Source organism: Ostrea edulis, chromosome 8 (assembly GCF_947568905.1).
Source record: "Ostrea edulis chromosome 8, xbOstEdul1.1, whole genome shotgun sequence".
Classification (NCBI taxonomy): Eukaryota; Metazoa; Mollusca; class Bivalvia; order Ostreida; family Ostreidae; genus Ostrea; species Ostrea edulis.
Window position 1 is genome coordinate 4899741 of NC_079171.1, and position 25000 is coordinate 4924740.

The following is a 25000-nucleotide window of genomic DNA, read 5'->3' on the forward strand; positions in this document are numbered from 1 at the left end:
TGTATCAAAATATAGCACGCTCTCCCCCAGTCGATCCAATACACTAAATAAGCGCAATCGGGCATGTGCAGTGGTGAAACTTGCTAGAAATATATTTGTTTTGCAATCTGAAGGCATGAACAAGTGATGATTACTCCATTCGAATTGGAGGGTGTCCCTGGAAATAATATGGAAGTTATGAGGGATTTTTGTAGGATCTGAGAGAATCTGAAAAAACTTGTCAAATTCGGACTCGTGAAAGAATTTGGATTGTTTCATGCTGAGCCTCTGACCGAATTTCCCCCAAAAACTGTTGAGACAGAGTTTAGCTAAACAGCGCAAACCTGGATTTTTCTGAATTTTTTCGTATTCCAAACTTATGCCCTCGTTCTCTTTATATTGTCGAATGTATTCCCGTTTCGACTCCTCACTGTCGCACTCGGATGGGAATCCAGAGGCTTCCTGTTTTATCTTAAGGAATGTGTTAACGTAATTTGCAAACAAACCCCCCTCACCCGACGCGGGGTCATATTGAGACGACTGCTCAAAATGATACACCTCATATATTTTCAAAATTTTGTACCCTTTTCTTACTGCCATTTGGATTTCAGGAGTACACCACGTTCCCGTGATGACTCTTTTCTCAACAGAACAAGTACAGGCGTGCTGATTTTCAGCATCAACACACGTTCGACACAATGGAAACTTCAGTTTTCCATGGGAGCGGTACGGAAGCACGGGATGGTACAGTTTTCTGGGTGGTAGGACTTTGATTTTGGCGAGTCCAAAATAATTTGATATGTCCTGAAAATCATTTGTAATAATGGTCGGATGACCCACGGGATAACGGCAATATTTATTAGTCCATGGATAGAGACTTGTGAAGTCGTAATACTGGATTTTCTCGTTTTCTTTCGCCTCATAATGAAGTTTTACGGCATTGGTCCGACCACCAAAGAAACTGTCACGGGGATCAAGTCTATCTTCTAAATCCAGCGTGGAAACGAATTGTTGCAATTCGGTATTATTATCCAATTGATGTCGAAACTGGTGCTCCCATACCACGATCAGATCGTATCCAAGATTTTTGAGTTCGCGTTCTCGCTTTTTAGTCATCTTGTACAGTTCGTCTAACGTCTGGTTCGTGGCTGGATGTTTGACATCTGATCGATCCTGTTGGAAGCAATCCGGACATCCGTGGTACACACAACCTTAATTTTAAAAAAAAATCCAAAAAATAAAAAGAACATGATTTCACACCAGATTCGCCGCCGCCGCCCCCCTCCCCTTCAGTTAGGGGAAAGGGAGGGGCAAATTCGATACTAAATTTTATAACAATTTCTTACCTTAAAATTCGTATATGGTGCCTGTCCCCTTAGGATTCTCAACAAAACCATCACAGCGGTAATTGGTGCCTGTTATGCGATGTTCTCCTCCATTGAGAGCGTGGCGGATATGACGTGGTGTTCCCCGTTGTCGACTTCGGTACATCAACCATTCTAGCCATTGAATGGATACTTTACTGTAGTGATCCTTGCTGACGTATCCCTGAGACGGTACGACAGCTATGGGACTCTTTAACTGTCGTTTCCCCACTTCAGTATTGTCCTCCTTTTCCAGGTCACTGAGGGCCATCCAGTTTCCATTAAGCCATACCCCCGTGACTCCTTCAAAGTTGTCCAATGCGTGCCAAGTGGATGTCAAGTCTCTCGTGATTTCAACTTCAATATTGTGCTTGAGAAATAAAGTTTTGTAAATGCCCATACATACACTGGCGATCGTTACATAGTTAAAGGGATCTACACCCTCGATGGTGGTCTTTGAAATCGCGCCATCGGGTTGAACACTTGAACTCTCTATTGTCGTGGCTTGAAGGACGGTATTTCGAAAGGATATACAACCCCTTCTCAGTATATCAACGTCGGAGCGGCAGTACTTTAACATTTCTTCTTGAAAGTTAAAAACTTCAGAACTCTTGCTTGCATGCCACGTGGCTAACCTTTTTCTTTCCCCCGACGACATGAAATCGTATCCGTAGAATTGTAGAGCAGGATAAGGACCCACGTACGTCTGGTTTTCTTTTGTATTGAAAAAATGAGGAAAGAATCCCTTGCTGAGTTCCTCTAAACCAAATGCGTCTGGGATCTTCGCCAATTTCATGGGAAGGAAATTCAACGAATCCAAAAACGTGAGATTCAATTTGTTGGCGATATGCATGTACATAATTTTAGATCCGTTGTAAATGATTTTATCTGGCCGGATCGAATGTCTATCAATAAGCACTTCTAAAATGGGGTATAAGTCAAAGCTTTTAGCATTGTGGGCAATTAAAATGGTGTTCTTGATGTGTGGTTGACACACATAAGCACAAAACTCTTCGGCAGTCCTTTCGCCTCGAAAGATCAGTTCTCGATGACCACAAGTATTTGGACAGGGTGGACCCACGAACTCAGATTTTTTCATTTTAGCGCACTTGTGGCAACGTGCACCGCACCCGTCACACGTAAAATCTTTTTTTAATTCTTCCTTTTCACAGGCGTGGCAGGACGTCTGTAGGACCGCAAAGTTAACTTTATGTTGCTGCAGCCCACAAGACGGGTCTTCACAATGCTGACAGAGCCTACAACTTACACAAGGGCGCTCTTTTTTCACGCATTCACGGCATCTAATACGAGCGGGAGTGTAACCCTGTTCACATTGAAAAATATCATCTTGGCGCGTCTCGAAATCATAGAAAATGAATTTCTTTTTTTGTCGTTCCTCTGGATCAGAGTCGGAGGATTTTTGATAACAGAGGTGTTCTCCTACGTGGTATTCGCAACAGCTAGGGCACTGCCACTCGCCACAGACGTGTAATTTAGGATCGCGTTTAGCAACCGACAGTTTAACGCGACATTTCTTACACTGATGCCATAAATCACAGGCAGGGGGGATGGTTTCATTATTGTGAATTCTTTTACCGACTTTATGTCTTTCAAAACAGACAAGGGAACGACACACACGACCACAAGTTATACATCCTACTTGATTTTCTGTCTTTGGACAGGCATCGTGTAAACAAACATCACAGGAGGTTGAACACGTGTGTTTATGTTTGTCTTTATAAGCTTTCAAACAAGTATGGCAAAAATAAGACCCGTTGAAAAAGCCCTGTATACTACCAATACCGTGCCAATGTTTCTCATTTTCTGTTTCCACATGGTACAAATATAATCGACTTCGATCTGTATCCTCGATGACTCTGATAAATTTGTTGCCGACTCGAGATGACACCACGTTGATGCTCACATTCAACAAATTTTCGAAAGGTTCAATGTCATTTAATCCTAGATATCTGTTGACTGGAACACCCGCTCTACTACACAGCTCTTCTGCCATGATCGTTTGACATTTCTTGCGCGATTTTTTAAGCATATTACCGTAATACCATTTGGGAACGGTTTTGTGTTGAATCACGTGATCCAATGTCGCCCCAGGGTCATTGCCAATTAACTGTGACCACGTTGCGGCGTCAACTTTCTTGCATGTCTTCATGAAACAAATGCCTATAGAAAGGGGTAGACAAAGATTGTTGTCATTTTCAACATATAAGATCGATTTCTTTTGAACCAACGAATTGCCGGGCCCAAAGAGGGACGTTACAGGTAACTTATTCCCACTCCAACCCCCACCCTTTGGTAAGTCGATGGAGCCTACAGTGACGAGTAAATGTTCGTCAACAGGTATTGTTTCGTTGGAGTTTAATACTTTTGTTATCTCGGACATCACTGTATCGGCATTGAGATTTTCCCATGACTGCAGTGGGACGACGATAGGGTTGTTCAAATTTGGATGACTGAGTACTACCCGACCCAAATCGGCATCATGCCCTCTGGCCTTCGACAACACATCATCGAACATGTCGTGCATTTTTTGGTAAATGTCAACCAATTTTTCCCCTCGCCATTGGTCATTAAATTTGACCCTAAAACTCGTGTCGCGGGCCAGGTTCTTTTTGAAGGTTCGGGTATCCTTTTTCCAAATGAAGTAAGGTTTCTCTTCTATTTCATCCCCACCTCCAAACTGAAAGCTAGTACATGGTTGGTCATCTTCATCCGATTGCCTCGGTCTCTTGGGAGGAGACTCCAGATCCAGGAGGAGCTCTTCCCATAAATTGTCAACATGATGATTCCATTCAACTTCCCTTAACCGGTTCTCAACCTCAGCATCTCCAGTTAAACCGTTGGCTGCAGCGAAGAGATTGATGGCGTCTACATCAGTTAAGGAGTCCAGAATTTCCCTCAAGAGACTGTCAGCCATGTCTTCAATTTAAAAAAAAAATCTTAAAATAATTATAACTTGTAGCGATGTTTTCTTGATTTCCATTAAATCATTAGAATTGATAAAACTGACTTTTAAATAATGCATTCAAGAATATAGTCATTAAATCGCTTGGTTAGGTTTTGGGTCCCCGTCGATGACAAGATTGATCATGCGGAAATTTCATGGAAAAAAAAAGATACCCTTTAATGCAAATTACCAATTAGAGACTTATCATTTATGGAACCTTTGACAGAATAGCAGAAAGCTACTTTCAAAAAACAACAAACCAACAATCAAACTTTACAAAAATTTTTTTTAATGACAATACAATAACTTGACTTAGCATAGGTGTAAAAATAAAAATAAAAAATGAGGTATATAAAATTACATATTCCTTCACAAAGTAAAATCAAATAAAAAAAGAAAATCACCATAGTACAGAATCACTTTCTGGATAATACTGTATTTAAAAAAAAAAGGTTTGTGTTTGCAAATTTGTTGTATAATAACCTCTGCGGTGGAGAAATGTTTGAAATATGAAAGTCCAGACATTAGTTGAGGTTTTTTTTTTATATATATATTTCAAACAACATTTCGACATCGTGGAGGTTACTATACCACAAACACGCAAACAAAAATGTTTTGATTCTACCATCGTGAAAATACAATGTCGACTGACATCCTACAAGAGAATCTAATGCGTGTCAGCATGCAATAGGTTCTGCGCGCACCCCCTCATTATTTTGATAATTTGTCATCAATCAGTTATTTATTTCCTATGTATATGTGTTAGAAATAAAATACACACGTTTATATACAATTTTGGCGATTATTTTTTATGATCAAATTCAATCATTGGTTTTCTATCCCGTAAAATAAACGCACTGTTAAAATGAGGGGGGTTTACTCGGAATAGCCTCGCTTCGCATTTTAAAACTGGAAAACATTTATGTTCAATGTAATATACAAAGAGAAAAACTAGATCCTCGATGTGAAATTAACAAGTACATCATTTGTTTTCACATATCAACTCTACATATTAGTTCTCGAGGTATATAATGATGTACATCAATTTTCTTATAACCATGCGTTTGTTGCAAAATAATGAACGTGGCTTTCCAATCTTCACAATAACCGAGGTAGAATGGAGTATTAATATTTTTGTGATTAAAATACCAAATCACAGCAAAATATAAACACGAGGTATGATTGCAATTATAATAACATGACTTATTTTCCTTAACTACAAAGTAACTATAAAAATAGTTTTTTCTCAGTAGAAAGATTACAAAACAAATTTTTAATGTCAATACTATATAACTTGATATAGCACAGGTGTAAAATAAAATGAGGTATATAAATCACGTTCCTCTACATAGTAAAATAAAATAAAATTATTTTTTAATACAAAAACCAAAAAACAAAAACCACCATAGTACAAAATCACTTCAATATTTTCAGTGATGAAAATACTCACTCACAACAAAATATAAACATGAGTTATGATTACAATTATAATAAACATGACTTATTGTCCATAACTGCAAATTAACTATAAAAATTGTCTTTTCTCAGTAGAAAAATTGCAAAACAAATATTCCCTTCACATTGTCCTAAGAAATGTTGGCATAATAATGAGAACTTGACTGTTTAAAAAAACAAAACAAAAAAAATAACTTTAAAACTTCAACTGCCTGACCATTTTAGACCTAGTATGTGCCGCTACCGGTGAGTCAAGAAGAACTTTTTTGCTGTCTGTTGATGTTGTGAGGTCAGTTACGGAGGTTGTTTGATCAGTAAAGCTCATCATTGGAGTTGATGTGCTTGCATCAGTGCGAGGCGTTGATGTTGGCTGAAGTGTATTGTCTGTGGAAGATGATCGGGGTGTACTAGATGATAGGGGCGTGTTAAAAACGGTAAATTCAATGTTTTCAGTTGGAGCGTCTGGGGGTGGTGCAGGTACATGGGGAGGTGCATGGTATCTACAGCGCTGGCAATGATCATGCTCTTTCAAACATCTCTTCAGTAATATGATAATGATAGCCACGGTGGTTGCTAATGCCCACATGAAGAATCCTAATGATGTAGAAAAAATAATGTATACAGAAATATTGACATAAAACTTCAGAAATCTTTATGTGTGTTTATTGCCTCTGTTGAAATACACTTCATTATTAGTATCACTACCAGTATCACTATCATCTGAATTGCACGAATATATTTTCTCATGATCTAGCTCAGATTTTCGTCTCAATTTATATATCTTTTTTTTTTTTTTTTTTTTTTTACCATGTTGACCACAATAACTTTTTCTGGATTTACTTTTCTTCGATTGCATTGTACAACGACAATTTAAGTTTTATCTTTCACAGACACACTTACTACAAATCGTACACATACAAATGTACAATTACATATCACTAAAATTGTATACATTAGTAACAATGTAAGTCTCACCTGTAACTTCAGGCTCGTCAAAAATATTATCAGGAGGTTCTGTTGTTGTCTTCTGGTAAGTTCCTAAATTAAAAAAAAAAAATGAAAATTTCACAATCATAAAACATTTTTTTTTTTAATATCCTTTAATTCTATTGAGTTAAAAAAAAAAAGATTTCAGTTGTCATGTAAAAATTAAGTGCAGTTATCTTTAATGTAAAAGTAATAAAATAAAAAAAACCAACTTACTTGCACTCCATAATCCAGATCCAATCTCCCGGACAATAGGGGGTGATACTGGGGTGGTCTCCTCAACACTAGGGGGTGCTACTGGGGTGGTCTCCTCAACACTAGGGGGTGCTACTGGGGTGGTCTCCTCAACACTAGGGGGTGATACTGGGGTGGTCTCCTCAACCACAGGGGGTGATACTGGGGTGGTCTCCTCAACCACAGGGGGTGATACTGGGGTGGTCTCCTCAACAGGGGGTGATACTGGCGTGGTCTCCTCAACAACAGGGGGTGATACTGGGGTGGTCTCCTCAACAGGGGGTGATACTGGCGTGGTCTCCTCAACAACAGGGGGTGATACTGGGGTGGTCTCCTCAACACTATGGGGTGATACTGGCGTGGTCTCCTCAACAGGGGGTGATACTGGCGTGGTCTCCTCAACACTAGGGTGTGATACTAGCATGGTCTCCTCAACAAGGGGTGATACTGGGGTGGTCTCCTCAACCACAGGGGGTGATACTAGCATGGCCTCCTCAACAATACGGGGTGATACTGGGGTGGTCTCCTCAACACTAGGGGGTGATACTAGCATGGTCTCCTCAACCACAGGGGGTGATACTGACGTTGTCTCCTCAACAGGGGGTGATACTGGGGTGGTTTTCAACAGAGTACTGGTTTCCCTACTAGATGAACCTGTAAATGTAAAGTCATGATTATTTCTATACCGCACACACAAACACATATCGCGTTTTCCCCTACACTGAGGAAAAACGAAGTTACAGTAACTTACCAAATATTTATTAGCCTGTGCGAATTCTACCAATAATAATACAAAGATATGTTGCGCCTCTTAAAACTGCAACTGCACTAGACCATCAACACTCTGCACACGACACACACACACACACCGGAAACACATGCATCTATATATATATAATTTTTATCTAATCTGGTACAGGGTCAAATCGTCCATCTAGCCGGACCGAAAATCACCACACACACACACACATATTTTACTTTTAACTCTCTTTACCACTAAATACATTGTTGTCGTGAGTCGTACCCTCAAGTGTTCACATGATCGAGACCTTAACTACCGAGGTGTTTCGAACAACCAGGTCAGGGGATTCCTCTGCTAAAAATAAACTCGACCTTGTCATTGAGCACTGTAAGGATCGACAACCGTGTATGAGAGATTGATAAGTAACCTACCCGATTCATGAACAAATTAGGCTAATTCCTACACAATGCACCTAATATAAGAAATTTTATTTGTATACTGTATGTATGACTTGCGCCGCATGTGGTTTTTTTTGGTCAATTAATAGATAAATAAAATAATAAACAAATTTACCATAGCATGACACGGCATTCCCAGGCCCAAGTTTCTTTGTAAACTTCTGCCACTTTCTGGGGTAGATTTTCTGAGAACACCTCGATACATACACCTCTCGAATCATCGTTTCATCGTTAGGACTAAACACACGTACACATGGCAAGGTTGTCCGACTACAGTCCGCTACACCGTCTTTATTAGACACACAAGTTCCACAATTGATATTCACAGGGAAAGCACCCGTTTCAATTAACACAAAGTTAATAATAATCAGCAACAAACACATGTTCATCATCGTGATGCATCTACCCTACTTCACTTGGCAGTTGGCGTCTTAAAAGTCCGCACGTGCAGAAAAAAATTAAGCGCGACCTTATACAGTCACATGACCGGGTGTGGACCATGGGGTCCAGAGGTTGAAAAAACAGTGTACAATGCAAGCCTTATAGTTTTAATTAAAATGATGACATATAGGCCTATTACGAGAAACACTTATATGCGCAAACAAACTCTCTCTCTCTCTCTCTCTCTCTCTCTGTTGTATAACGCAAACCTTTGAACATAGATTCAAAATGATGACAGATATTGGCGCCTAGTGGTGATTAAATAATAATGCCAATGACACAAACTTAATTTTTTTTTTTTACTTTGAAATGAGTTGTGCTCATAATTAAAGTTCATAACGACAGATACACTGTGTTGTTAATTTCAACATGTAGTTAATATGGTTTAATATTACAGACACAAGACGATTATTGTGTCCTACGCATCGACAGTGTACATAATCTAGTGAGCTCGCTTTTGAGTGAATTAAGTATGTCACCGAAAAACTACATCAGTATATATAAAAGGTACTATTTACAAGATATGAATAAAATGATTGTTTTTTTTTTTTTTTAAACTTACTTCAATGATCTTTTGTGAATGACTGTATGGATGAGACATGTCATTTAAAATGGTGTGAAATAGCCAAGATTTCGTCAATTTAAAGGAAAACCAAACACAGGATAATTATAACATATTCTCATAGCAACACATACGAATAATTACAGAAAACGCGCGCGCGCGCGCGGTCATCATGTGCGCGGTATTCTCGAAAAGGTGAACTGAACTTTAAAAAAAAAAAAAAAAAAAAAATCGCTTCGGTAATTACAGAAAACGCGCACGGTATTTTCTTGAAGGTGCATTGTACTTTAAAGATATCGCTTTGATGATCAAGTTGTGCCATGGTAATTTAACTGTACACAAGTGTAATTTTAGAAGATTAGCATGACAACACATGCGAATAATTACGGAAAACGCGCGCAATATTTAATGAACTTTTAAAAAAAAAAACCGCTTCGGCTTTGTTTGTTTTGAACATATTTCGTTGATAAATCAAAAGGATTGGGAACAAGGAAACTTACTAGTCCCTCTAGATCTCTTAAAAAATTAATTACAAAACGTCATACAAGATATCAAACAATTACTTACATCAATTACAAAATGCCATGCTTGATGATAAACAATAGATATAACTGGTACAGTAACTAATAAAATCTTACAAGTTTCATCTATAAATTTGTGAACAGTTGTAAAAATGTTTATATTAGTTTGCAAAGGTAAAACATTATCACCACATAGTGACATTTTAGTGTCAAATCAAAAGTAAAAAGTCGATTTTCAACAACATGTATAACAAATAACGTTTTGCTTGAAAAATATGTGTTTTTTATAATCACTTCTTCTTTCTGTGCTAAATGTGTATACATTTGTATGTGTTCTTATTTTTTTTTTTTTTCATGCTGTTTATTGAGGCGCCTTAATGGGAAAAATAATATAATATAATATAGGTTGTATTGAATAATCATAAAACATAAGGATAGAAACATATACGATTTCGAACTACCTCACGTGTACAATAATTATAGAATATTAGCGTAGAAGCACATACGATGCATTGAATAATTAAAGAAAACGCGCGCGCGGTCATAACGCGGTATTTTCTAAAAGTTCAAAAAATGAGACCACGTTTAAATTAAATTAAAATCAATTAAGATATTTGACCGGGTTTTTATTTTGCACGCAACCCCTTTTCCAATCCACAAATATATTGAAAATCCTAAAGCCCCCGCCTCTTCTCGTTCCCTGGGATATAAATAGGATAGATAAATCACTGACTTTAGAAGAAAAAAAAAAAGCTTCCAAAGACACGAGATGGCTGAATCTTTCTATACTTCATCGCCTTCAAGGACATTTGAAGATTTCGAGAAGGAGTGGTTAGATTTAGGAAAAGAGTTTGAGGTGGTGTTTGATTCGGGGTAAGTTCGTCTTCTTAAAATTCTTAACTCATTTAAAAATTACAAAGAACTGCGAACAATAGTTTTGTTCTCCCGCCTACCTCCAAGTCAATTTACAGCGGTTAATACATTTGAATGAATTTTCATATTTCTTTAGATATTGATATGAATTTTGATAAAACATTACTTAGTTGGGAAAACAAAGAGAAATAACTCTATTTTTTTTTTTCTCGAAGGGTTTACAACTAAATATTTCATATGCGTAAACCCGAAAGATTAAGGAACTTTTATCCATATCCAAGCATATTTTGAAATATGCGTACGCGTTCAAGCGCGATTTCAATGGAAAACGCCGTCTACCCCTCTATAAAAAAAAAAAGCTGATAACAAAAGTAATTAACTATTTAACACTTGTATCAAAATTATTAATCAATTACCATTGAACCCTTCTTTGCATTAACCGGAGATTTTATGACCAAATCACAATTAGTATTGAATTAAATGGGTGTAAAATGTAGGCGGGGATCGAGAGTTAACGTGCGTAGTTGTTTATTCGCTTATTTCAAATTATTATATATTTGCTTTATTTTCTTTTTACCAAATGTCTTTAAATTTCTGTTTAACCAGGAATTCCCCCCAAGACCTCCAACTCACTGACCCAAGGGGGGAAAAGAGAAAACTGAGTGAGTCAGAGGACTCAATAATTTTAACTCAAAGGTAAATTCTAAAGAATATTCTCTCTCTCTCTCTCTCTCTCTCGTTAATTTGTTTAAATTGTAAGCTTAACTTGTAAACTTTTTTTTAAAATTTGTATATTTTTTTAAAAAGGAAAATGGCAAAACAAATGCATGGTTTCACACAACAACAAAAAGAAGAGGATCCACGGCTGATAACATTTAGGTATAGTTGTTTTCATAAGTTAAATGTACCTGTCGGCCTTTGATACGAAAAAAAGAATGATACAATAATTATCTTGAAAACCGAATCACTCTATAGTTTAAAGTCTTAGAATTCAAATGTAGACCTCTATTTACCATTAAAGACTTAAACATTTCTTCTCACCATTTTCTTAACAGATTAGGTCTTAGTATGTTTATGTTTTGTTCTTTAATTACAGACGGGAAAACCCTAGAAATTATGAAGCCCTGGAAAAGAGAACTAGGACCAGGTCTACGTTCACCCTAGGATCGTTGACACCTAGATATATCTCAACAGTATCAGGATATACTCCAACCTCACCAGAATATGCTCCAGCCTCACCAGAATATACTCCAGCCTCACCAGAATATACTCCAGCGTGTCAAGGATCACCAGGATATGTCCCTGTGAAACAAGATCCTTTCCTTCCTTCACCTGATCACACCTTGACTCCACTTCAGGCTCCAATTATGAATACCGGAGCGTCATCAGGGTATGCTCCGGTGACATGCAGCCCTGCGTATGAAGACTCCCAATATCCTTTAAAAGAGGAGTTGGGAGCACTGTCCGAATTAATTAACTCTCTTCGAGTTGATCTCCTTCAAAGTTCCATGCTTGTGAACTATGTCCAAGATTACTTGAAAAAATGGAAGTAAAGAGAACTGGCAGTGAAATATCTTTTTTTTTTTAAATTTTGTACTGATAAGTTTTGGTTCATTTCAATGTGTCCACTGATCATTTTATCATATTACATGTGAAATCATGTACATTTACAATTGATATTGAAAAATTAAAACTTTATTAATAGAATATAGAATTTGTTGTTGTTGTTGTTATCGATGTTGGTATTGAAAGGTTTCTTTATCGCAAAAATTAATGTCGAAACAAGAAGTGTATTACTATGTATTACTTACTAATCCAAGATGACAACACTCCCTCTTCGTTTACCAAGACTAGACTGTGAACAAATTTGAAAAAGTTTGGACTTTTTATAGTAATGATATCTCGGGTACCTTATAGGTGTGCCCTTGACAATCCCTTAGTTGTAGAACTAAACTGGAATAATTACAAGTAGAAAGCCATGCAAGTGTTTGAAAAAAAAAATTAGTTACAACTCATTATCTTATGGGTACAGGCGGTCATAGGAGAGGTGACCTCAGACGACCCTAGGAGTCACGGTGTCTTTAAAATGCCCGCAGACGGCCCTATTAGAGGTGCCTGCAGACGGCCCCTATGAGAGGTGCCCTCAGACGGCCCTAAGAGTGTTGCCCCCAGACGGCCCTAGGAGGGGTGCCCGCAGACGGCCCTAAGAGGGGGTGCCCGTAAAGTGCCCTCAGACTACCCCCCTTACTACTATCGTCTTGGGGAGAACGTGCTGTACTTTGATACAGATAGTGTCATTTTTAAAACCCATAATTCCGGCGATTTGCATTATCTACCTATTGGAAACTTTTTAGGGGAACTGACTAACGAAATCACACCAGAAGATGGGTATATCGTAGAATTCGTGTCGGGGGGCCCCAAAAATTATGCGTATCGCACCCTCTCTGGTAGGGAAGAATGTAAAGTCAGAGGGTTTACATTAAACTGGGTTAACTCAAAAATGATCAATTTTGAAGCTATCAAATCATTGATTTGTACAGCACAAGATAAGCAAATTGAGATTATCAACCCTTGTAAGATATCCAGAGATAGTCGGAAAAGAAAGCTGTTAAACCGAGTAGAAACTAAGCGATATCAAATGGTGTACACAAAAAGGAGAATTTTACCCAATCTTGATACACTGCCATTTGGATTTTGTTAAATCCATGAAAAATAAGAATTATAATACTCATTTGTTTGACATAAAGAAGTTGGTTTTATTTGAACACTGAAATTTCAATCACACGTATGTGATTCATGTACAATAATAATCATTGCATTGTATACAATAAATTCTGTTGAACGAAAAAAAAAGTTTTTTTCCTCAAATTCATCAGTACGTAAGCCATGGGATATGTTTCTTGCGTCGTTTCATGGGCACACCAGGAGGTTTTCCAATTGTTTTCCTTCTACTGACGTAACCACTTCCTGTCTGTGAGGTGTCGTTGATCGATTCACTCGTCATTGTATGGGTCAAGGTGTTTTCGGGCACGAGTGGATGGTCCTTGTCATCATTCACTGTATTTGGTTTCACAGGCTCTTTGATATGCTCATTTTTTCCAAGGAGACGTTCGTATTTTAATTTAGGCACTAGTATCATTTCTCTCGCCATACTTGTTTATATACTGAACAATAGGCTTCAGTAACAGTGACACTAATGGTAAATGTTTCAATAAAATGTCACGTTTCTCTTTCGAACTGACTTCTCTTGATCCCAGCAATCGAATGTACGGTTGGTAAGGTTTCAGCTGATTTATATACCTCTTGGTCAGAGGATAAGTTCCCGTGTAAATGTTCAGAGCTATTTCACTGATAACATCCAGTTGTTCACTAGTCAATGACTTAATCACCAATTTCTGTTGAACAATGTTTGCCCCTAACATAAAATGTAAAAATGCCCTCTGCTTCCGTATTCTCCCATTCATTTTTGCGGAGTGAATGAATTTGGGATTACGTACATGTATTTATAGGGGTCGATAAATCACCATGTCCTCTCCCGGTAAAATGTTAGATCTCAGTTGGTATTCTTTGTTCTGCGTAGGTTCGAGACAAACGTGTAAATAACCAAAATTTGGACGTGTAGCAGCTTCGTATGCTGCTTTGAAATATGGCACATTGCCTGGTAAAATTTGTGATCCAAAGGTGATGACCTGGCGAGAATCGCGGTAATTCCTGAATAAAATCACATTTAGACAGTTCAGGGATATCGTCCTGGCATATTTACCAGGCGGGTACAAGTTTTGAGAGAGCATCATGGTGGTAACGTTACGGTGATGGGAAGTGACCGTAAATAAATGTACGCAATCTTGAGATTGGGCAACTTGTAGCATGAGATCGTCTAATACCACTATCGTGTGGTTTACTCCCTCTGTATATTGCTCTATATCTTCCTTTGAAGGTAATCCTTGATGAAGAATTAACCTCGGTATGTCAGTCATCATTTCATTAAACATGGGTTGATGTTCAGAATAAGCATAGATGATTTTTTCAACTGGAGTGGAAAACATGCCATCTGCATTTTGCAGAAGTCGTTTAGTGAAATGTGTCTTTCCGCTTTGCGTACTACCACAGATTAATATCGTAGTGGGTGCTGAAAATGGTAGTAGAGATTTTGTTTTCCACCACTCCCTTTCTGTACCCATGTTTCTCTTTCCCCTGCTGATTCTCTAATGATTAAACTTGTAAACTGAACAAGTATTTATAAAAACAAAGTCAACAATGTAATGCTTAATATTTATTGATACAAATATTCATGTATGAAACTACGTACAAAGGTATCATTTAGTTGAATGCTACTAGAAAATAATGCATAAACTCTCGACAAAGATATTTTAAGACAAAGCCTTGATATTAAAAAGACAAGTACATAAAGGCCGCACAAATCCGAATAAGAAGGTTGAAGTCGTTTACATTTAAAGTTGCAGTGTTTACTATTCTTATAAATGAAGTTCTCAATTTCTTGGTAATTCCCTGGAGGTTTCCCGAGGCTGTCAAAAAATTCTGCCTCCGAAGAACTGTGTATGATTACAGCAATCCAGTGTTCCCCTGGAAGCGGTAAAGGTTGCGTATTGATGATGAAGGCACTTGGATATTGCGACACGACTTCTGGTACGGTATTACTGGCATAAACTCCTCTCACAAATCGTTTTAGGATAGGTTCATTGTGCACAAAATCGAGTAACTGTTTCGAATTCATGGTTGAATGTAATTGATGTCCCTGGTCTTGTCCACTTCCAGTAGAGAAGAAAAGGTAGCAAACACCAAGACGTTGGCTGCTTTTGTTGTTACTTGCTTAAACTTTAGTTCGAGTCTGGTGTTTCCCCGACGGATCAGGTTTAAATATTCTTCACCAAACCCACAGGGGTCTATGGTAAAGACAAAAAGAGAATATCCATTTCCATAGTTGTTTCGAGTTATTATCAGACCAGCGTCTTGATTCCATTTTCCAGATGCTTCAAACAGTCGAGCATACGCTGACGAATAATGTCCTGCCGTGAAATCAGTTTTTAAGGGTCTTCCTGGGACGCTTTCTCCGTTCACGTATATTCCTACATCTGTTAAATTAAAATGTTCGAAATTAAACGGATTGGCTGTGTAGTCTCCATTCACTGCCTTCTGATCGACCAAACCCACAACGATACGGTCGGGTATCGCCTGCGGGAAAATGTTGTCCCAGTAAAATTCTGTAGATCCTTTAGGAATGGTGTTCATTTTCAATTCATTTCTTGAGATGGTGTACTTCACAGGGTTAGATTCTATCTGCTTGCTGTGGTTCAACAGAACACCTGGATCGACTCGTACTTTGGCCACTTTGTACACGACGTCTATTAATTCTAGTTTGTAAGCCGGAGAGGCCTGTGCAGACATCACGAGAAACGGTGCACTAGATCTAAAGAGCTTGATGTAGATGTCCACACCATTGATCAGGTATTTATCGATGTCAAAAATATCCTCCATGAGGTTACCCTCCAGTTCAAATACATGACTTTCTTGTGTATAGCCATAGCGCAAGACTAGTCCAGCATTGCCGCCATTGTAAGCGTTAGCGTCTCCCAAATTTCCTTCGTCCTTGAAAAACAACTGGGACTGCTTCTGGGAAGATAATTCCTCTTTTCCACCAAACAAGACTGTTTTCAGGTAAGCCTTCCAAGGATAATTGTTTGTGTTAAAGGAAACCAACTTGTTGTTTAAGTAGACATCCATCTGAGAAAACATGCTTTGTAATGGTAAATTAACGATCCCAGTCTTTTCATTGGATGCTAACGCGGTACCATCGGCTTTCACAATTTTGGCTTTTACATATAATCGACTTCTTTTTAAATCTATGTATTCAGCTCCCGATCCTGATACGACTATTTCTATGGGAGTGTCTGACACTCCAATACTGGAAATCGGTCTGGCTTCCGTAAAGTACACCTTCTCCACTGCAACTTGATTAGTCGGGGAAGCAAAAAGAGACAGTTCCATGGGTTGCGCAATGTCTTTATCTTCACTGCTTAAGAATGCCATTCTTACTGTTTAAAGATGTTTTTGTTACTGTCAATCTTAAAATCGTTATGTTGTTTCTTCTGAGACTTTTTCAGACCGGATGTCTGTCGTTTCTTCAATTTTCCGTTTGTTTTCTTTTTCGTGACAAAAGATTTCTTCCTTTGGGTAGATTTTTTCTTTATAACCTTAGTTTTCTTCCTCTTCTGTGATGTTGACGTCTTCAACTTTTTTGAAGGAATGACAGAGGACTGCTTCCTTGGTCTTTTTATACCCTTGGTGACTTTGACAAAAGGGACACCTTCTTTTACGTCTTTTAGGTGTTCTGTCTTGGCTCTTTCTTCCACGGCGGCCACGGGTGTCACTTGAGGAATGGTGCTTACAGTTTCTAATTGCGAATGAGGCCTAATGGGTATTACGTAAGATTTTCGACTTCTCATACCTCTTCCTATTTGTTTCGGTTTATATTTGTAGGGATTAAATTTCTTCTCGGCCATATTTTTGTAAAAGGCTTCCCAGATTTTAGGGTCACTGATGTACGTCTTGCTATTCATCATAAAACGTAGGGAAACTTCTTAAAGTGAAGTGTAACGCTCACAGGTCCGTCTAAGAATGACACTAAGTTGCCTGCTCTATCCGTTATATATATACAGATCTGTTGTAATTGACCGATCTTCACGGGGACATAATATGGTAATTTGTAGATAATGTTGGTTTCCGGCTTCTCGTCAAGATATACTCTACGTAGGAGGGGCATGTCCTTACCGCCCACAAAGGTTTCTTCACACATGTCGCAGCAAATGAACACTTCTCGAGATTTCTTGTTCGAATTCCAGCTATCTGTTGTAAATTCTGTTAAAGCGACCGTCCAATATCCATCTAATTGCACCTGTTTATTTAACTGAGTTCGAAAACAATTCGGTTTATTGTCAAAATACTCCAAGTTGTCAGTAGAGCTCAACACCATTCGAAGACTCATCTTGACTGATGCTGATTCATTGATGAGATGTGTATTTATTTAGGTTTTTCAAGAGAACTTTCTGGAATCCATGAATTGAATTTACTAGGCCACCCCTCCCATTTTACGTACACCTCCTTTGTTTTACCGCGTTTTCTCTTTCTCAGCACCTGGTCGATTCTATACAGAATATCTCCTGACTTCATGACTTTTTGAAGTTCCGATTCATAAAAAGTACCTTCTATTGGATCATCAGCTAAATCTTTTATTTTGTACACTTGTATTCCATTTCTTTGGTATCGCTTAGACACTTTGAAATACTCTTCAGTCCATTTCTGCTGGTAATCTCTTTGAAAAGAATGTTTCAACTGTGAAATGCGCACGTCGTCTCCTATTTTGTACTTAAAAACCTTTTTATTCCGTTTCTTACTCATCGATTCCTTTGGTTTTTCCAACTTGCTTGCTTTCAGCTTAGGATTCTTTTTCTTTGTGGTCAAATATGCAGTAAGTCGTATTTCGTCTGCATTTTTCTCGTTGACAGTTGCAGGTGCATTTTCACCCAAAGATCTGTGGGGCCTTTGGTTATAACTAGTGACTAAATCTTGCAAAATATCGACATAACGATATGTTCTGTTCTTGATGAAGTAACGATACATTAGATTTTTCATGGTACGGATGACTCTTTCAGCATAATTTGCTTTGGTTTCGTTCTGGGTGTATATGGTATGAACGCCTTCTTTTTTCAAAAAGGACTTTACCCAGCGATTTTTGAATTCACTACCTTTATCTGTTCTAAGAGTATGCGGTTTTCGTCCTTTCTTAAAAACAGATTTTAGACCATCTGTGATGTTTTGGTGTTGCTTATTTTTCAGTGGCACTATAAACAAATAACGGCTGAAAATATCTATCAACACTAACAAAAATTTATAACCCTCGTTTTTGGGAGAAATATTGCTGACATCAGCTAAATCACCGTCCCACATAGAATCAATTGTATCGACTACGACCTTTGAGCGCGGAAATGTACGACGAATAGGTTTCATCAAGCTGTAGGAATCTTCATTGTTCAAAAATTGTCTAATTCGTCTTCTTCCTATTTTATACTTCCCATCTTGTTTTACGGCTTGATAGAGTTTTTCTGGACCTCCGAATGACCCTGGGTTTCCAGGAGTATAGTAAAGTTTTCTCAAATAGTCTGTATAGTTCGACATCTTGAACCTGACTGAGTAGTCTTCTATTTATTTCCCTCGTATTATATACCCTTGTAGTCTTTTAATTATTTATCTTGTACTATATGCCCAATCAGAAGTCAGTATATCTTTATTTCTTTTTATTACATTATATAACTTTTGCAAAAACATTATGATTTATACAAAAAGTTCTTTTAAATTTACAGTAACCTTTTTTTTTCTGAACAAGAATACATCTACAAAATTACTGATTTCACAGTACTTTATTCACAGTCACTTTCACTTATGAATAAGTCTTGTGAGTCACCAACATTACATTCCATGGAGGCACTGGTCTCTTTAGGTTCATACCCGAAGGGTGTACACTCGGGACAACTCAACATCCCCAGTTGATTTTGATGAGATTCGCTGAATGCACACAGTTCTGCGTTATTTAACTCGGGAACACATTCTCGCACTTCTTGAATGGCCTGTAGTAATCTGGTCAGTTTGTGTTTGTTTAACGTCACACCCTTTCGTGTTGGAACCGGCTCCGGGGCATCCTCTGGTTTCCAGAAGTGTCTTATGTCCACCGTAGCATATCCGGGGGTGATGGAGACATACACACCACCGCCGATATGCCATTTCATTTCTTCCGTTCCACTGCTTTGCAGATTCTCTTCGATATCTGGTAGAATGGATTCAAACATCAGCCATCTTGATAACGGAAACGTCACCCCCTTCTTTGTTGCAAAAAAGTGACCGTTTGCATTAGTAAAGTGACGGATATGAATGTTGATTTCTCCCTTAAAGGGAACAGCTGTGAGGAAAAGGTCATTGAAGTCATCCAGATTGATCCTACATCGTTCTTGATTTTGAGACTCTTGTCGTTCAACAGAGCTCCTCTGTGGTTCCACATTCACTTTTCGCTTTTCGGCTGTACTCACTATTAATGACCTGGCCATGGCTAATTTCTTTTGGTACTCGGATGTAGTATCATCACTGCCAGCGAGAAGCTTGGATAACTCCGTTTGGTTGGATTTCATCAGAGCCACCCGGAGACCCCTGAAAGCTTTAGGCCCTCTTCGGAGAATGATACTTATTAGTTTTCTGTTTCTGTCGTAACTGGTTTTCTCTGCTTCAATTTGTTCTTTCATTTCGTCTGTTATAATGTTAGAGACAAAGAGATGTCCGGCGACCGAAGATGGTATCATTTTCTTTACCAAAGTCGTGTAGTTAGCCTTAATAATGTCTTGGTGCTTTGGCTCCATAACTGCTGAAACGATGTAGTGCTCCATAAGATCAACTCAGGTCTGATGAAATATGTTCATAGCCACTACATTTTTATAATACACTATCACGTGGGTTGGTTGACCGTAGACTTTTCGATGGGAGTGGTGTGTTGTACATTTAAAGTGACTGCAGACGTTTTGATTGTCTATCATTATCTTGATTTAAAAAAAACCGGTAAAATCCTGACCTCGACATAAATTCACAGTTCTCTTAAATCTTTTCTTTCTCAGGATTTTGTTGTTTGGAAATGTATTTAAAATACTTTTTAAAGTATTCACCATTCCTCTAAAGACCCGCTGGGTACTTGTATTTGACTGACGAACTATTTCTCTTTTTGTATAATCAAGCCGATACATGATGTTGTCCATTTCTTCTGTCAACTCTTTAAACTTTTCCACCTGGCATCCAAGTTTTTTCCAGTTTGCTTGACAGACTTTCATATTTCCCCTTTTCATACTTTTAATCTGTTTACTAATAGCAAACACAGTTTCCATACATTTCATGATGCATGTAAGTAGTAAGAGATCGTCTTCTTTCTGTTTGATCAAAACGTATAAAATATGTTCACACATTCTGATCCATTGCAATTTTATTCTCCTCAATTGTCTCTCGATTGCCAGACCTCCCATTTTTTCTCAACATAAGATGTATGACTGCTTTTGCTAAAATACATCGGTTTATATACACAGTAACTGTGTCACGCCCTTATTTCAAACGTTGATTACACTTGACCTCAGACATTTTCATGTCATTTAATTTCAAAAGTAAAGTCGGTGACAATAATATCTCAGCTTGTTCAATTCTCCTTTTAAAATGGGCTCTATCTATAGCATACTGCATCCATATCCCCTTCCGATCTTCACAGGGTATTGATATAATTTGAACAAATTTGTCAAATTGAACTTTCTTCTGTATTTTCACCATCGTTTTAAAACACTTTACTTATTACAAACAGTACTTTTTCGGCATGATTCGACGTTTTAGTAAGTATCCCTGTGTTCCCCAACAGTCTGCGACATCGTATCCTTCTCTCATTGTTTCTTTAAAATCGGCAACACACTCTTCCTTTTTGTCAAACCATTCTCCTTCTAATAGAGTAAATTTTCTCTGATCTCTTCCAATACAATTCCACGCAAGAATTTTCCATTTATACTGTGTATTGTGTTCACCCATGATTAAAGAAGTAATTAAAATGTGTGGTAAGATACTGAATTATATCGAGATTTATAGGACAGGATGGATGACTTAGACGGAAACAATAGGTATAGTGACATGTATATTGAGGTGACCCCGTGAAGGTGACCTAGTAATTACTCTAAAACGGTGACCTCAGACGGATTCATATATCCAGGTGACCCTATTTATCAAGGTGACCTTATTTTATCACAGTGACCTTATCTTATCAAGGTGACCTTATTCTATCAAGGTGACCTATATGCGGAGGTGACCTGGCTGTTAGGGTTGTTGACCCTGACCTTATTTTCTCAAGGTGACCCACATATCAAGGTGACCTGGTTTGTCAAGGTCACTGACCCTGACCTTATTTTCACAAGGTGACCCCATATCTAGGTCAAGGTGACTGACCCTATACAGACCCCAGACTACTATACTTACTACTCTGATCCCACCTCTGGTGTGTCTAGGGGTACGTGTTTGCCCAACTGTCTATTTTGTATTGCTTATAGGAGTTATGAGATTGATCACTGTTCGTTATCGTCACCTTGCAAAGTTCAGTTTGCATTTCTGTGCGTGAACTACATTAGGACTAAAATTAGGTCAAACAGTTTCCGGACTTTTTTCATTATGGATACAGAAAGTTTCCCGGTTTATTTTCGGAAGGCCTCTTCCCAGGTACATTGTATCTGGGTTCTCTCTGGATTACGAGCATTTGTAGATCCTACGTTTTCACACTGCACTTTGCACACCTGTCCTAAGTTATTCAGTAGAAGGTCCTAAAGCTCTAATGTGTTTGAATTAGTGTCTCCTTCATCACACTCAAGAAACCGTGTTTCCATGTCAAGTAACGTGAACATTCACCATTGAATTTCCAAAGTCTTTGTGGGATCATCTAATTTTTAACAACAACTTTTGCAAGCTCTACAGCATCTGTCTCTTTAGTTTTGATCTGTGGCACAAACGGAACAACTGCTGGATTCAATGAAGATTGTAGAGGCTCAGAGAAAGGAATCTGTTGGGTTTCTTCTATTCCAGCAGAGGCATTTTTTTCAGAAATCACTGGATCAGGTGGAGGGATGTTTATTTTCACTATCTCCTTAACATGAAAGGTGAAGATAACAAACAGTGAGCAATCTCATAACTCGGGCAAACACGGACCCCTGGACCCACCAGAGGTGGGATCAGGTGCCTAGGAGGAGTAAGCATCCCCTGTCGACCGGTCACACCCGCCGTGAACCCTATATCCTGTTCAGGTAAACGGAGTTATCCGCAGTCAAAATCAGTGTGCCAAGAACGGCTTAACAATCTGCATGAAACACGTCAGACAGCATTTGACCCAATGAATGGTTGTATTAACGAACTAGATCGTTATAACGACCATATAATTTGCGAAATGCTGACTTCTATAGAGAGTGTTGAAACCCCTGTACCATCAACTTGTTTGTCAGTAGCTTACCTCGATTTAAAAACTGACTATACGTAGAACAAGCTCTTGTGTATCGAATCAGTTGAGATATATAAACACCATATGCTGGTGATAATGGAATATCGTTACATAAATATGGGAAGTTGACGATGGAGAAGCTGAAATCCTCCCGTTTGTCATACAGTTGAGTTGTGAATTTGCCGTTAATGTCTACTTTCAATAAAATATCGAAGTATGAAGCAGAAGTGGACGACTCTGTGGTGTCCTTTATTTCGATCTCGTGGGGATATATCAAATCGACATATGAATGAGAGTTATTATTGTTAATAGACAAAACATATCTCTCTGTCAGATTGTCAGCTTCTTGTTTTTCATGTCTGCTTTCAGAGTCCTTGGATACACTTTCACTAACATCAGAGCATTTCAGCACTTTTTGTACAGCATCAAGACCTTGTTCCGCTGCTTCTAATTCTTACTTACAAGTTAAAATAGCTCTACTGGTCTTGGTAGCAGCTTCCTGTTTGATCAATTCGGCTTCCTCTTGTGCATACTTCATACGAACACGAGCTTGTTCAACTTTAGCTGTGTTGTAATAGTGTCTGAATAAGTTTTGAACTGACTCGAGAAAGATTCGACTTGCCTGATCTGCTCCCATGAGATGCATGTGATGTATGGTCTTGATTTATCTTTGGATTTAAAGAGTTCAAATGGTTTATAAATAAAGCAACTGATTTATTAACAGAGGATGACATCTGTTGTAGTGATTTCAATTCAGTCTCACTTTCTAAAGTTCTGTGCCATTCTAAAATGTAAAAACTGTTCGTAGATGCGAGCTGATTTGTCACATCTTTTCAGTAGATCGTTAACATGTTCCTGTGTCCTCTCGACATCTGAGAGATTTACACCTTGCTCCATGCATTGTGGAGTGAAAGAGTCAATGTTTCGCGTTAATACTGCCAATTCCGCTGTGTGTTGCCACACCGATTCTTTGAAAAGTTTCTTGCCAGCACTACTCATGATTCTCTGCTGTCTCAGTCCTTGAACCATAGAATGATCAGCCGGAGTAAAGGATTTTTCACTGTGACGAATTCGAAAGTCGAATACAACTTCATTCATTACTATTTCTCGTGAAGAGCGTGAAAAACTACAACAAAATTCAATAGAATCGTAAGACAACCATTTTTACAATGAAAATATGAATCTTATACATTCTGCAGTATCAGTTATGATAAATTTGGCGAGAGACTTAGTAACTGACATTGACAATGAAAAATTGCAATAACTTTTGACGTAATTGACTGGCAATGCACGATAGGTTAATTACACATGTAACTTTAGTTATTATGAATCTCAAATGTACCTCAAATGATTTACTATATCTTTGGACCATTTCAGTAAATCTTCGCAATTTTTCTCTTCCCCAGTCTTGAAAAACAAGAACAGTTTATAAGATCAAAATATCTTGATAGCCTTCAAGATATTATATATACTGCACACAGTGCATCTATGAATGGACATGAAATAAAGTGGGTTTTTTTTAGATACAGCATTGGTTTTATTCTCTTTTTTTTAATATGGTTCCATGACATACATGCCTGTGTGAATAGACTCGAGATATATCAGTAGAAAGTTAAGAGGTCTCAGTCAGAAAGTTACAGGAACATGAAGTGAAAGTATGTACCTATCAAGAAGCGTAGAATTGCTAACTGAAATCAATTTCTTACCCAGATTTTTTGCAGCATGACAGATATCGTGACTGTGTTTTATTTCTGCATGATTCTTTTCTGTAAAGGTAAGATAAATGTCAGTCTATGCGAAAGACATCGGACCGTCGGACCTGACCGATGTGCAGTGCCTCAGGTCCGATGTGTCATTTTTTACACCGCACCGGAATGTCCGATGTCTCAGTATCCGGTTTTAAGCTTTATTATTTTGACGCGGAGTCATTTAAATGTTTGTTATAAGTAAAAAATATCACACAAATTCAAATACGTAAATGAATGTGATTAAACCGCATGGAAGTATTATGCGGGAGGGATCCCTGGTATAGTATTACTAGTATAATAATTAAGATTTCCTTGGTTTTGTATTTTCACGTGTTTCACTTTTTACATTAGGTTTTTCGGTCTGACAAAATTTGGTTCGGTCCCAGGACCGAATGTCCTGTGTGGTCCAAAAAACTTTCGCATAGACTGCTGTACATGTACATAGCCAACAAATTAAATCTCACGTTTCTGAATTCGCTGAATTTCCTATCCATGAAACTCGCCAAGATCCCAGAAGCGTTTGGTGCAACATCCTATGGAAACTGATATGAAATATGTGTATTCTAAGACACACTGTGTTTGTAATGAGGACTTTTATATAAAACAC

The 25000-nt window shown here is 38.1% G+C and overlaps 6 protein-coding genes across 7 annotated transcripts in view; 1 reads left to right on the plus strand and 5 right to left on the minus strand.

Moving 5' to 3' along the window:
• LOC130049379 (uncharacterized) overlaps window positions 1-1095 on the minus strand; it is a 1509-nt gene extending 414 nt beyond the window's left edge. The window contains exon 1 of the mRNA XM_056146835.1: window positions 1-1095. This exon is cut by the window's left edge and continues 414 nt beyond it. Coding sequence (XP_056002810.1) covers window positions 1-1095 — 1095 coding nt within the window.
• A 3481-nt stretch (window positions 1096-4576) lies between these two features.
• On the minus strand, window positions 4577-12141 carry LOC125660751 (mucin-2-like). Of its 2 annotated transcripts, none has more exons than XM_048892556.2 (4): window positions 8300-12141; window positions 6967-7638; window positions 6739-6801; window positions 4577-6357 (listed from the first exon to the last, which is right to left on the minus strand). In XM_048892556.2, the coding sequence occupies exons 1-4, from the start codon at window positions 8574-8576 to the stop codon at window positions 5960-5962; spliced, it is 1410 nt and encodes a 469-aa protein (XP_048748513.2). In that variant the 5' UTR covers window positions 8577-12141; the 3' UTR covers window positions 4577-5959. The 2 variants fall into 2 exon arrangements, with proteins under 2 accessions (XP_048748513.2, XP_048748514.2); XM_048892557.2 differs by having other exon boundaries at window positions 7736-8401.
• LOC130049841 (DNA-directed RNA polymerase II subunit RPB1-like) lies at window positions 11162-12734 on the plus strand. Its single transcript, XM_056147982.1, has 3 exons — window positions 11162-11277; window positions 11389-11460; window positions 11678-12734. Exons 1-3 carry the CDS (start codon window positions 11162-11164, stop codon window positions 12132-12134), a joined length of 645 nt encoding a protein of 214 aa, XP_056003957.1. The 3' UTR covers window positions 12135-12734.
• A 2578-nt stretch (window positions 12735-15312) lies between these two features.
• On the minus strand, window positions 15313-16629 carry LOC125662205 (uncharacterized protein F54H12.2-like). The gene has a single exon (XM_048894385.2). It carries the CDS (start codon window positions 16627-16629, stop codon window positions 15313-15315), a length of 1317 nt encoding a protein of 438 aa, XP_048750342.2.
• Window positions 16630-17619: 990 nt separating this feature from the next.
• On the minus strand, window positions 17620-18774 carry LOC130049380 (uncharacterized). Its single transcript, XM_056146836.1, has one exon. The coding sequence runs from the start codon at window positions 18772-18774 to the stop codon at window positions 17620-17622; it is 1155 nt and encodes a 384-aa protein (XP_056002811.1).
• Window positions 18775-18882: 108 nt separating this feature from the next.
• Window positions 18883-25000, minus strand: part of LOC125660753 (uncharacterized) — a 6873-nt gene continuing 755 nt past the window's right edge. The window contains exon 1 of the mRNA XM_048892560.2: window positions 18883-25000. This exon is cut by the window's right edge and continues 755 nt beyond it. Coding sequence (XP_048748517.1) covers window positions 19017-20030 — 1014 coding nt within the window. The 5' untranslated portion in view covers window positions 20031-25000 and the 3' untranslated portion in view covers window positions 18883-19016.

What these genes read in the sequence shown, in the direction of transcription:
- LOC125660751 (XM_048892556.2), bottom strand. Translation starts at nt 8,576, where the DNA reads ATGATGAACATGTGTTTGTTGCTGATTATTATTAACTTTGTGTTAATT. An exon ending in ATCTGGATTATGGAGTGCAA is followed by an intron (nt 6,802 to 6,966) that starts GTAAGTTGGTTT and finishes TTTTTAATTTAG; the next exon opens with GAACTTACCAGAAGACAACA. An exon ending in TGACGAGCCTGAAGTTACAG is followed by an intron (nt 6,358 to 6,738) that starts GTGAGACTTACA and finishes CTACATCATTAG; the next exon opens with GATTCTTCATGTGGGCATTA.
- LOC130049841 (XM_056147982.1), top strand. Translation starts at nt 11,162, where the DNA reads ATGTCTTTAAATTTCTGTTTAACCAGGAATTCCCCCCAAGACCTCCAA. An exon ending in TCAATAATTTTAACTCAAAG is followed by an intron (nt 11,278 to 11,388) that starts GTAAATTCTAAA and finishes TTTTTTAAAAAG; the next exon opens with GAAAATGGCAAAACAAATGC. An exon ending in CCACGGCTGATAACATTTAG is followed by an intron (nt 11,461 to 11,677) that starts GTATAGTTGTTT and finishes CTTTAATTACAG; the next exon opens with ACGGGAAAACCCTAGAAATT.
- LOC125662205 (XM_048894385.2), bottom strand. Translation starts at nt 16,629, where the DNA reads ATGGCATTCTTAAGCAGTGAAGATAAAGACATTGCGCAACCCATGGAA.
- LOC130049380 (XM_056146836.1), bottom strand. Translation starts at nt 18,774, where the DNA reads ATGTCGAACTATACAGACTATTTGAGAAAACTTTACTATACTCCTGGA.